This window comes from Anabrus simplex, chromosome 5 (genome assembly GCF_040414725.1).
Source record: "Anabrus simplex isolate iqAnaSimp1 chromosome 5, ASM4041472v1, whole genome shotgun sequence".
In the NCBI taxonomy this organism is placed as follows: domain Eukaryota; kingdom Metazoa; phylum Arthropoda; class Insecta; order Orthoptera; family Tettigoniidae; genus Anabrus; species Anabrus simplex.
The window spans coordinates 64,053,035-64,066,767 of record NC_090269.1 but is presented as its reverse complement, the minus strand read 5'-3'; the positions used below and the strand labels follow the sequence as shown (position 1 = coordinate 64,066,767).

At 40.7% G+C, this 13,733-nt stretch overlaps 1 protein-coding gene across 1 annotated transcript in view; it reads right to left on the bottom strand.

The window, feature by feature from the left end:
- Nucleotides 1–13,733, bottom strand: part of LOC137500963 (hemolymph lipopolysaccharide-binding protein-like) — a 100,060-nt gene that overhangs the window by 39,548 nt on the left and 46,779 nt on the right. The window contains exon 4 of the mRNA XM_068227727.1: nt 1,854–2,123. Within this exon, the coding sequence (XP_068083828.1) occupies nt 1,854–2,123 (270 nt within the window). The remainder of the gene's footprint in view (nt 1–1,853; nt 2,124–13,733) is intronic.

The following is a 13,733-nucleotide window of genomic DNA, read 5'->3' as shown; positions in this document are numbered from 1 at the left end:
GTCACCTTCACGGGGCGTAGTGCCAAAGTGGTTCCTATTTTTAAGAAGACAAATTAAATGAAGATTCTACTTCCTCACAAACGAAGAACGATATCATCAATTTTACGAACAGTTTAAATAATGCAGCCGGTTTATGTTAAGAGTACAGAAGGTATGATTGTACATGGTGACAATCAAAACCAACAATATCTACTGAAGATCCGTCACCGCAATCGGTAGGACCGGCTTTCTTTTCATATCCACCGGGCGAGTTGGCCGTGTGGTTAGGGGCGCACAGCTGTGTGCTTGCAACCGGGAGATAGTGGGTTCGAACCCCACTGTCGGCAACCCTAAAGGTGGTTTTCTGTGGTTTCCCACTTTCACACCAGGCAAATGCTCGGGCTGTACCTTCATTAAAGCCACGGCCGCTGCTTCCCACTCTCAGCTCTTTCCTTTCCCATCGCCGGCATAAGACCTACGGTGCGATGTAAAGCAAATTCTAAATGAAAATTTAAAAAATCTTTTCACAACCCCTTCCAAGGAAAAGTTGTATCCGCACTACTGGCCTGGACTTATTTTGAAATTATTTTGTGGGTACGCCACTGCATCCACTCACTATTTACTGTACAATGTAAGCCTGAAGAGTGGTTGGATACTCAAAATACACCACCATAAATGATGCGGTTCTGACTCAGAAGTACCCTAAGGAAAGGTAAGGGACGGGATCTAGTGCTTTAAGTAGAATCCGTATCAATAGAACGTGACTTCCCATTTTAAAAATGTTTCATGTATCGACTGATTCAAGCCTGGGCCGTCTTGATGAGAAGCTAGAACCATTGGAACTGAGTTATTACGCCCACCAATTACAAAATATAGTAGTTACCCGCACTTTTGATGGTGCCATTTGAGGTTCCAATCTGTCCCCGGGCATTTGAAAAAATATATAGGCCTAGCTATCGAACTTAGGCACGCATCCGCGATTGTATTGCTACTGTAAGAAGAAAAAAAAGTTTTTCATAACTTACCGAGGATGCACGCAGTGTTGGCTTCTCAGTGACAAAACGGTCCCTCTTCAAAAAAGGTTACTTATATGGCACAAAATGAGGAACTAACGTGCAGTTCATAATCCTGTCACAGTCTTCCCAGCGCTGCGACTTAAACACATCACATCTCTCAACCACGGTATAACCCGAGGATCCCTAGGACATTGTTGTTTCCTGGAACCGATATGCAAAATCTGACACGATGTAAGCTTGCAACTGTTTCTGAACGTGGCCCCCGTTATCTCGGTGGTCATTTTCCGGCCCCCTACTGAATAATCCTTTGCTAATTGCCCCTTTCTTAATGTATTGACATTTGTCAACACACGGTTACATTCCCAATACTGAGGCCTCTACAGGGAAATATCCCCGCGCATCACAATCCTAAGTATCTTCCTTTCATTCAAGCAGTACAAATATGGAGAATTATGTATGGCCCTATTGAGCCTTGCTAGTAGATTCTTTGTCGCTACGTTAACTTAACATTTCGGCGTAAGTTTTTAAGTTGTTCGTACAGTACGTAAAACAATGGCTGATCCTCACTCTAGTTTCAGGAAATATTTTGAGGGGGGCTGGGCGGCCCCTCTGGGCCCCCCTTTTGGCTACGCCAGTGGAGCGAACTACCAATTCCATTCGGACAGAACGCTATAAAGACAAATATTCAGCTCTCGGCTACCTTTGGAGCCATTTGCTGAGCAGGGACAGGATTACACTGAAACCACTTGACTTTGTATACTGAGTCTCCACAGACCGTCCTTCCAACATCAAGGACCTGAGTGTGTGTCCACTGCCTAGCGTTATGAGTTGAAGTGAGAACTAATGTATTGTACTTACCAAATACGTCTTCAAATTGTCCTTCTTTGTACCGATCGTGGACACCGACAAAAACGTCAACGGAATTCCAAGCCCCTGAGATGTTCGGTTTTCTTGCATAGAACTCTTTTATGACTATGGATTCCTTCTCAGAGTCAAGAATAATGAGGTGCGCTCCGTCTTCTTCACACTTGTATTTAGCCTGCTCCCAGGTCAGTGGGGTTAGATAATACTTGTAGTAGCCAAGTCCAGCCATTGGTTTGTAATCTGCAGGAGGTGCCATTCCGTGGACTGTGAAGGGAAAACAAATTTAAAGTTTAAAATTGCATGTGGGAACAAGTGGGAAAATGTTCCACTGGGTTTTCGTGCCAGTGTCACCCGGTGCAAGTATGAATTCGGGTGAAAAGAAAGAGGAGTTAGATATTCAATTCAAAGGAATTTACAAGTACGCACTGTAAGAGACGAATGGTACCGTTTGGGCAATTGTCACATTAAGAATTATAAAAAAAGATTAACCGATTTTATATTTACCGCTGTTACTGATATTGTGACGGTGCCCGCCATGCTGATCCCGAGCCGAGAGGATCGAGCTGGTCTGGCCCCACCCAAATGCGAGCCACGTCACAGCTGAACTATTTACTGGACGCTGCCTGGATTTCCACTCCATGAAGGAGGGGCTTGTGGTAGGATGTGCCGGCCTCTGTGGTGTCTCACTGGGAACCTATGGCAATTGCCAGTTACTTCGAGATATTGGGGGTCGAGGGGTTCCTGGGCGTATCCAGCTTAAGGACTGTTCTGAAACCACTGCCTCCCTATTTAAGGCGGGCCAGATGAGTCAGGAGTGCAGTCAGTCAGTTCAGCCTGAGAGCGAGTGCTGTCGAGGAGCAGTACTGTGCATCGAGTTGAGGATTAGCCTGAGTAACGGAGGCAGTCTGTATGTCAGTCTCTATGAGTGTTCTGTCCATGGAACTGAGTATTCATTCTGTCTGTCTGTTATGGAGGAGTTGAGTTGAGTCTCTCTCTCCAGCTGCTGTGAAGTGTCTTGTGTCTGGTGCAGCGTGGGGGAGTTTGACGTGGGATCGACAAGTGACGGTAAAAGAAGTCTGTTGGGAATGAATGGACTGGTGTGATTGTGTACCTGTGTAGATGTATAAGCAGTTAGTGTTAGTTAATAAATCTTAAAGTAAACACTACGAGCTGTGTGCTCATTTATCCACCCTCTTACACGTTGCAATATTATTTATTTACTAGCTGCAGTTACCCGTCGTTGATGGGACAATCATATTGCATGTGCAAATTTATCTGACTCCCCAGCTACTTTCCACTAACATTCAGAAATGCTGTTTTAATGGTGCCGTAGCAGTAATCTATCGGCGATGTGTGTCAACCAAATCGCATCAATCACATCATAACAATGGTAAATTTAACGTTATTGTTGTTCAGTTTTATGATCTTTCGATATGATAGGCCTTCACATTTACACTTCTTCCAACTCTGGGATACAAAGTAAAACATCTAATGTAAAGGTTCATTTTTTCGTGACTCCCTTTTGTTTTATTCTTCAAGCGATCGTTCCTTCACGATTTTTTCTCATGTTTTAATAATTATCTTAACAATTTTTCTTGTCGATATGAACCGATGACCACGCGGTTTTACACCTTAAGACGATGGTAATAAAAACCATTGCTAGTTAACAATATGTCCATGTTAGCAATGCTCTGCGTTGGTATGAAATAAGCAACAAAATCCTAAATTCATATCGTAGTAGGTTTGGTAAGAAAAAATATCGGAATATGTATTCTCTATTGCGTTTGTTATGTAATACTTTTCGATAGGGCCAATAATATAGGTATTTAAAAAATAAATTTCGGCAACTTTCTAAAACTATCGTTTCATCCATCGTTATTTAGAGCCTAGACTGCAGTGCCTTATTCCCAGTCTTTACATACTGATTTTAATTACATTCCGTTCCATCATTTTCTCGTGGTTCGGCGTTGGTATTGACTCAGCAACAAAAATCGAAATTCATGAATATCTCTGTTATTACAGCCGGTACAGTAAAAATGTATAAGCCATAAACGATCTGAAATTTAATGCTACATAACTTTATTTATGTAGTATTTATCGATCGGACCACTAATAGCACAAATATTTGAGAATTACATTTTAGGCCTTCCCCTAAACTACCATTTCACCAAGCGTGAATAAAATTATTCATAGCCTATTCTTCGAGTTTACATACCGATTTCCATTAAATTATCTTCAGGCATTTTCTCGTGATGCCCGTACGTACATACATACATACATACATACATACATACATACATACATACATACATACATACATACATACATACATACATACATACATACATACATACATACATACATACATACATACATACATACATACATACATACATACATACATACATACATACATACATACATACATACATACATACATACATACATACATACATACATACATACATACATACATACATACATACATACATACATACATACATACATACATACATACATACATACATACATACATACATACATACATACATACATACATACATACATACATACATACATACATACATACATACATACATACATACATACATACATACATACATACATACATACATACATACATACATACATACATACATACATACATACATACATACATACATACATACATACATACATACATACATACATACATACATACATACATACATACATACATACATACATACATACATACATACATACATACATACATACATACATAGGGACAGACATGACGGAAAATTTAAAAGTGCAATTCCTTGTTAATCTGAATACGACCGATACATAAATACCATTCTTTTTTAAATTCTGGACAATGTACTGACCAAACTCTTATTTTATATATACAGCGTGTATTCGTGATGATGTTACAAACTTTTTTTTCTAGTTGTTTTACGTGGCACCGACACAGATAGGTCTTACGGCGACGATGGGACAGAAAAGGGCTGGGAGTGGGAAGGAAGCGGCCGTGGCCTTAATTAAGGTACAGCCCCAGCATTTGCCTGGTGTGAAAATGGGAAACCACGGAAAACCATTTTCAGGGCTGCCGACAGTGGGGTTCGAACCTACTATCTCCCGAATACTGGATACTGGTACAAACTTTAAGGAATTACGAAAAGGTGTATGGCTTTTAGTGCCGGGAGTGTCCGAGGAAAAGTTCGGCTCGCCAAATGAAGGTCTTTTGATTTGATTCCCGTAGGCGACCTGCGCGTCGTGGTGAGGATGAAATGATAAAGACGTCACATACACCCAGCCCCCGTGCCAGCGAAATTAACCAATTATGGTTAAAATTCCCGAACCTTCCGGGAATCGAACCCGGGACCCCTGTGACCAAAGGCCATGAGTCTCCTTTTTGAAGTGTAGAGCCTGTAAGCTCTTTTCTGATATTTGTGTAATAATGAGAGGTGCTTGGGAAAGGTCGTAATATTGTAGTTGTGGGAGCAAAGTGCTATTGAAAATTGTGTTTTGGGAGATTCTCTCCTTATCTATCTAAACGCAACTTGAGCGAATTTCGAAACTTGCAAAATTGGAGTTTGAAGCTCAAAACTTGTAAATTACCAATCCTTGGGTTTTCTATTTTTGTACCTGACTACCCGTACCTGAAATATTGTTTATTAACATTTAATTTTCTGAAAAGAAATATAACCATTATTTTAAATTTTAAATTCCTCTTTGACTTTCGTAGATAGACCCATTCCAGCCTACACCTTCTTTCACCCCTGTGATCCACGAAAACTCGGTAACAATTATTATTATTGTTACGGAGTTTTCCGTGGTAGTTAGAGGTGAAAGAAGGTGCGGGGGGTGAACAGGTCTCAGGCTACGAAATTAAAGTGCATTTAAAATTTAACAAGGTTATATTTTCTTAGCAAAAACAAGAAATAAAAATAATGGCAGGTACAGAGTAGCAAAACCACTAATCGAGAATGTACAATTACAGGATTTGGGGCTCCGCAAGCCAGACACACAATTCTTGAGCAATTAGCCCAACTTTACGATATACAGAATTCAACAAAGGGGCAGAAGACCCCAATCAAGCCCAGGAGCACTTGCTCCCAATTACATCATAAAGCCTCCTCGAGGCGCGCAGAACCAAACTTCAAAAGAGCGATCTGCTCTCAAAGGTTAAGCCTATCAAAGGCCACACCAAACTCCACCTTCAAGTTTTCCTCTAAGGACATAAACACAGGGGTAAAGATACCCAACCTACTGAGGCCTATTAAGTGAGAAAATATAATTACCTGGCCTCTAAAATACCAATTGAGAGGAGGCGAACTTGCGCTCCTAATACCCTTTGTTTAAAACCTACTTGGCACTAGGCCGTTAATGCAAGGGCTAATCCCATACTAAAGAGGTGACTTTTAGAAGGAAACAATTTACATTACGTTAAGGAAGAAACGGTTGTGAAAATAAGTTCACCTCAATGCAATATGAGAGGGAGCTCGAGAGGGTTAAGCACTCTCTATCCCAATATGAAGCTTAAAAGATAGAATAAATACAAGGATTCGTTACATTTTATCGAAAGTTACATGGTGGAAAAGCTTCGGACCCGCCCCGAGAGTTAAACTGCTGAGCTAGCAAGAAAAGAAGTTATTAATCGGCCATTACCTGGTTGTTGAACTGCTGCCCGAAGAAAGAGGCGCTACCCGCCCCCTGCTATGTACTTTACACACTGAAAGATGATACTGAAGTGGCGCAGAGACCCTAAAATCAGCAGTTTATATACTCTCGCAGAAAGTTCGAGGCGTTTCAGGAAGGAAAACACCCGCCCACAATCATTTTATTGGTGGATAAAGAAAACCCCTACACAAGATGAAGAAGAAACACATTATTGGTGGAAAATTAATTAAAGAAATTCGGGATTGGCAAAATGCAAAACAAGGGGAAAGAAAGGGTTAATATTGCCAACTTAAACAATGACTGAAAGAAATTTAGCAAAGAACAAACTTTTTAAATTAAATTTTCTCCAAAAAAAAAAAAAAGAACAGTTCTTTTACTTCGCACTAGGGCGCACCGTTGTGATTCTTCAGTAGTGTCCTCTAGAAGAGAATGTTCACACTTCTTACTACAAGCAAAACAAAAATACTTCGAAAACAACACAGTTCAGAAACTTCAAAATTTCCAAGTAGTGACATCTTCAGGGTAACTTGAAAATTGACACATAAGACAAAGTTCAGACTTATTCCAGTAGGGGAGTTTCAACTGGCGCAAGGTTTGAATTAGCGGCGTGGAGGTGTACCGCCTGGTACAATTATTATTATTATTATTATTATTATTATTATTATTATTATTATTATTATTATTATTATTATTGTTGTTGTTGTTGTTGTTGTTGTTGCTGTTGTACCGGATCTACAACCGCCCGCTCATTTAAATTAAGCGCCTTTTGGAAGGCCATCTATAATATAAACTCTGAAACTGCTAGTGAAAGATGTTCAAACGCTTTTCGGCAAAGGTCTCTACTATCAACCTAGGTGCTATCTGTTGTGAGGGGATAAACAATTAATTTTTGAAGTAATTTTGTGTGTCAGGGTTTCCTAAACTGAACTGTTTATTGATTGTTTGTGGTGTTCTAAAGTTATCAACACTTCTATCCCTTCCCGCCAACTTTATATTTCAGCCACTAAGAAATTTTGTACATTTATTTAAGTAACCAATCAGAGTTTTTGATATTTATTTGATTTTCCAATGAAAATTTGGGGTGTGTCAGGGTTTCGGCCCAGAGAAATCTGGATACTACTTATCCGTTATAAAAGCTGGGACATTTCGGGCCAAGTTTAGTCAAGAGGTTCAGAGTGTGTTCGTAGTGGAGGCAGGGGAAGGGCTGCCTCGTCCCTCTTCGGGAAGTCTACCAGCTCAAGGTAATGGCAGACTCTGTTTAACCATGTAATAGTCTTTGAAAGCTAGTTAGGGGGAAGTTTTCGAATTTTTTGTAATGTATCTTTTATTTTCTCAATGTAAATTTCAAACTTTAAATGCAAATTTCAAATAAGTCTCAGGATACTAGTCTAATTAAGGGAATAAAGAGCGATATCCTCTTGTTTTCCCCTTCAACTTGATATTGAGGTGACTGTGTTTTCATATAACTTAGACTGATCTTGTAATTTTGTAACTTAATATTTTCTTTTCATCTAGTCATCTCCGCAGTATAGGCCTAACCTCTGTATAGGCTAGTCGGGCCATAAGCCCAAATAGGGTTTTAAGTACACTAGTGTCCAAAAGTTAAGCATAAGTTACGAGTACGGAGGGCAACAGGAAATAGACAGCAAATCGCATGACATATGCACCTACCAACCTTACGTGTTCGCTTTGTATAGGAAAGGAGTGTTCCCTGCTTTGACTAGCGGCGTAACCGCAAGGTAAACACAGCCAGTGCCTGCGCCCCATATTCCCTCAGTCGTGTTTGCCCTGTTATAGTGTGCGGAGTGTAGCCTCGTGGTAAACGTGACAACATAAAGGCACAATGACGCCATTTGGACCCCGTTTTGCAGGGTAGAATACTCGGCCGCCTGGAAGCAGTCCAGACACAGACCAAAGTCGCCGTATCCTTGAATGTGCCACAAAGTGTCATTTCCAGGCTTTGGAGACGATTTCAAGACACAGAAGACGTTAGTCGTAGGCCAGTACCAGGTCGACCAAGGGTAACCACCCCACAGCACGACCGATATCTGGCCTTAAACGCCCGACGAAATCGGGGTGCACCTGCAAGACAATTATTGTCGGCGGAGCTTGCAGCCGTCTCAGGGGTTGCCGTTTCCCGGCAAACTGTGTACCGGAGGCTCAGAACAGCAGGGCTGTTTGCCCGACGTCCAGCGGTGTGCGTCCCGCTCAATCCAGCACAGAGACGGGCCCGTTTACTGTGGAGCCGTCAACATCGAAACATGACCATGAATGAATGGAGGCATGTGCTCTTCACAGATGAATCCCACTTCAGTTTGTAGAACGATTCCCGTCACACATTAATCTGGAGAGAACCGGGTAGCCGATGCAACCGTCTCTATGAGTGTGGGTTGAAGGGAGCAGCAGTGCTCTTGTTAAAATTGTAACTAGGGAGCTTCATGCTCAGGTTGTTAAATGGTTGTTATCTGATTATTCGAGATTTTTCTAATATTGTTACTCAAGCTCACGAGCTAGACCTTGTACCTGATTTTGTTATTTGTTTAGCAAAGTGTAAAGTTTGAAAAGAAGAAAAGAAAGGAGGAAGAAATATAATCATAAATTTATTAATCTTCCGTCTTATATACATCCACCCATTCATGCCAGCGGCTTCTTTCACCTCTTCGTTCCACAGAATCCCCGGAACAATTACTATTATTATTATTATTATTATTATTATTATTATTATTATTATTATTATTATTATTATTATTATTATTATTATTATACCGGGAGGCACACTTCAACTCCACGCGTTCGAAAGAAGCGCATTGATGAACTCTATCTATCCAACAAAACGTAAAACTGCTTTTGCAGGAAGTTGGGACAGTAATCACTACTGAATAATTGAGAAGTCTGTTATTTCTAAGTTTCCTAAACTGATTGGATTTATTTTGTTTTGTTTTGGTGTACTTCAAGAAGTTTAAACTTTCCTCCATAGATGTCATAAAAAACCTCTGGTCATGCACTCTGGTGCAAGGTGGAAGAACTTGTAATTTAAAGAAGTTTTGTGTTTCTAGGTTTTCGTAACCAAATCAATGTTCATTTATTTTTGGGTTGCTACACTTATTTTTCATTCCGCCAGTTTTGAATCTGGCCAATTAGAAATTTCTGTAATCGTTTTTCAGCCAATCACAGGCTCCTTGTCGCTTTTTGAATTGTGTGTGTGTCCGGATTAGTCCAGAATCCTCTCGAACCTTCCCTTCGGGTATATAAGCTGCGGCTTTTCTGGCTACCTTCCTCGCCAGGCAGACCAGCAGACCACCAGACTTATTTTTCTGTAGCTACCTCCGCAAGCGGAAGGTCCTCATTTCTAACTATGTAACCTGTTTTCTAAAATGTAAACTTTCTTTCGGCTAATGTAAAATTTCATAAATTCTTAAAACTGTAAATCGGGGATAGAGAGTGCGTTACCCTCTCGAGCACTCCTTATACTTGGTTTGAGGTGACTAGGATTTGTAACCATTTCTCTATTCTGTGAAGTGTTAGATTAATCTCCATTCTAGTCACCTCAGTAGCTTGGGATTAATCCCTGCATCATCGGGCCGAGAGCCCAATTAGGGTTTTAAAAGTTCTAGGAGTGCAAGTGTACGCCTCCATTCATTTTGTATTCGGGCCAGTAATCTAACCTGTTCTTTTTCCATGAAGGTCCAGTAGGTTAGGTAATAGATACCCCTGTGTAAAAGAAATTTTAAATTGTAAATTGTGCCTTTAGAGGCCAGAGATCGTAAGATTCTGTGTAATGTTGCCTTGAGCGGGGTGTTAACAATATGTTAATGTTAAAGAGCATGTAAGCTCTTTTCTAAGTTTTCCGTAATATTGAGAGGTGTCTTGGGAAGGCCGTAAATTGTCACTGTTGGAGCCTAGTGCTCGTGAACACTGTGTATTGGGAGATATCTCTCCTTATCTGTCTAACGCAACATTTATGGAAATTGTAAATTTGGAGCCTGAAGCTCAAAAAATTCTAAATTACCGGTTGTTGGAGTTTCCAATTCTTGTTTCAAGATTGCTATTTGTACCTGTCATGTTCACTCAGTGAAAATGTTAAGTTTGAAATTCTGAAAGAAATATAACCTTTGTTTAAACTTTTAATTCAATTTCTGATACCGTAGTTAGACCCATTCAACACCCGCACCTTCCTTCACCTCTTTCTGCTCCACGGATATCTCCTAAACAATTATTATGAAACACCCTTTGGGAATTATTAACTCAGCAGTTATTTAAAATTCAACGCATAAAAAAATTACAAGGAAATAGGAGAATTTGACCCCCGATTAATTGGTATACGAGCCCGTATGGTTCCTGCCTTCATTACCCTCTGTCGCGCTTATTCAAGGACGAACCATGGTCGCGTGTGTGCAGGTGGGGAAGTGAGTACCTTCCCCTCTAAGAATGTTTAGTTCATATAAGGTATCCCGTCATTCTCTCTCAATCTCCCCTCGGTCTTGAGGTGTGATCATGTGTTACGCTTCTGCAAGGATATGACCAATGAGAGCGAGATTGTAAGCTGGTACTGGGCGGTTGTGAGGGCTGTACTGATTTCCTTGTCTGAAATGAAATTTCTGGCTACGAGATTTCAATGAACAGTAGTATACAACAGGTAAGATAGAGCTTGTCTTTGCATACTGAGGACCTTTCTTCCCATCTTTCCGCGCGGCTAACACGTGAATTGTGAAGATCCCGGCAAAAGTAAAAATAGAAGGGGTAAAACAGTGAAGTCTGCATTGAAACTGTGCTTGAGTTCCGTGTGTGAAGTGTGTTTAACTGGTAGCTAAGTACCACGTACGATAAAGCTGCGGTTTTATCATTGTTTTTAAATTATTGATTGCTTTGTAAAATAGCGTCATGCCTGCATCCAAGCCCGGAAGAAGTGCTACCAACCCTAGCGTGGAGGACACCATTCGGCGCGTATTACTGGTAGAGCCGGACGTAGCGAGAGTGCTAGCCGATGTGGTTGCAACCAGCATAGAAACTAAAATTTTAAATAGAGTGGAGGAGGCACTGTCCGAGTTCAAGACTTTGAATGAGGAACTTAGAAAACAACTTAAAGGACAGTGAAATTGAATAATTGTGGCAAAGCTTTGAGGAGTTAAGGACATCCTCTGAAGAAGAAATTATCTCTCGGACTGATGACCTCGAGCAATACCAGAGGCGAGACAATCAGCGCGTGTTTGGTGTGTTTGAGACTGAAGGGGAAGACACTGACCATGTCGTACTGGATGTTGCACGAAACATAGGAGCTGACATTCAATTAACCGATATTTCGCGCAGCCACCGTGTTGGTCCGAAGGAGGGACAGAAACCTCTCCCGATAATATTTAGATTTCTTTCATACAGAGACCGCAGCAGAATGTTCCATAATAAGAAGAAGCTTAAAGAGAGTGGGATCACCATCCGGGAAGATCTGACGACCTACCTGCTGAGCATCCTTCGCGCAGCAGTGGAGCTCCATGGACTGCGTAACGTATGGACCAAGGACTGCGCAGTCATCATTCGCAAACCAGACGGCAGCCAAATCCGAACAACACGGATGGAACACATCACATTTTAAATATTAAGTTAACATTATTTTCCATAGTTATGGAACTCCTTTGTCCACTATTCTGAATTGTAACTTTGATATTTGTATATACCTTTCCCAGTGGCGAAGCGTGCTAGTATCCCTTGTTACCACTGGCAACAGTTTGAAAATATAAAAATCGAAAATTCTTTAATATTTTTGTTTCTTCGCCTGGACGTGTCGCGAGAACTCTATTGCAGCAGTCTGCCACCGTCAAAGATGAGAGGCTGTTACCACTCCATGCAGTGGTTACGCGCTGAATCTCTTCTAACAGCTAGGCGAGTATTACTGCGCCTGCGCGAAGCAAGGCCCCTTTCCCCTCGACACTGGGATGTATCCTACTACTACGTATTACCACAGTGGAAAGTGGAAACAAAAGCTGATAACGTCGGTGCTGAGCTGTTCCGTTCGTTCGTTCCGTCGCGCTCAACAGTGCATTGTTATATTATTGTGTTATTGTTTTCTATTATAATACGATGTGACGTCTCTTGTTAAAGTGCGAATTTATATTTAATGTATGTTAGGTAAGGATATCCTATAGGACTGCACAACGTATTGTGCCATTACACTATTCCAAAAGTGAAGTTTCAATCGCGTTGGAGTAAACGCAATTACCTACAGCGAAGTTAAGCAGAATGATTAACTTTGTAAAATGTCACAGAAATTCAGAATGATGCAATGTCAAAATTTAAATAATGATGATGGCAGTGTGGAAGACAAAAACCGGGGATTCGGATTGTTAAGAAACTCAACACTGTAGAAAGGATAACACAAAATGACTGACTATCTTTGCGGGAAGACGTGTCGCGAATAAGTTGTAAGCTGATTCATAAGAAGAGTATCAAAAGAAGAAGAAATTTTCAGGAAAGAACATATTAGCTAGAAGAAAACGTCGAAATAACGCCTAAATATATATATATATATATATATATATATATATATATATATATATATATATATATATATTAAAAACGCGTTATATCCAATTAAAACATTCAACGAGATTTGAAAGTCGATCAATCTAAGACACCAAGAACATAATGTCAACCAGAAAAGCAACAGAACATTTTTTTTTGCTAGGGGCTTTACGTCGCACCGACACAGATAGGTCTTATGGCGACGATGGTATAGGAAAGGGCTAGGAGTTGGAAGGAAGCGGCCGTGGCCTTAATTAAGGTACAGCCCCAGCATTTGCCTGGTGTGAAAATGGGAAACCACGGAAAACCATTTTCAGGGCTGCCGATAGTGGGATTCGAACCTACTATCTCCCGGATGCAAGCTCACAGCCGCGCGCCTCTACACGCACGGCCAACTCGCCCGGTCAACACAATATTACCGCAAGAAAGTTTATAACGCAAATCCCATACAGCACATATATTGAATTTACAGCAGACATTTTAGAAGTCTGAGATGAAATTAGGGACCAAGCAAAGAAGTTGTAAAAGAATTGTAATTGTTACAATAGAAGGCTTCGATTGTAATCACATGCAACAGCTGATCGCACATATGTTTTTCTGCATTTCTGTAACTGAGCAAGACGAGACGATTATGAATCTATACAAAGATGGGCGGTGAACTACTTGGAGTGACCTGAG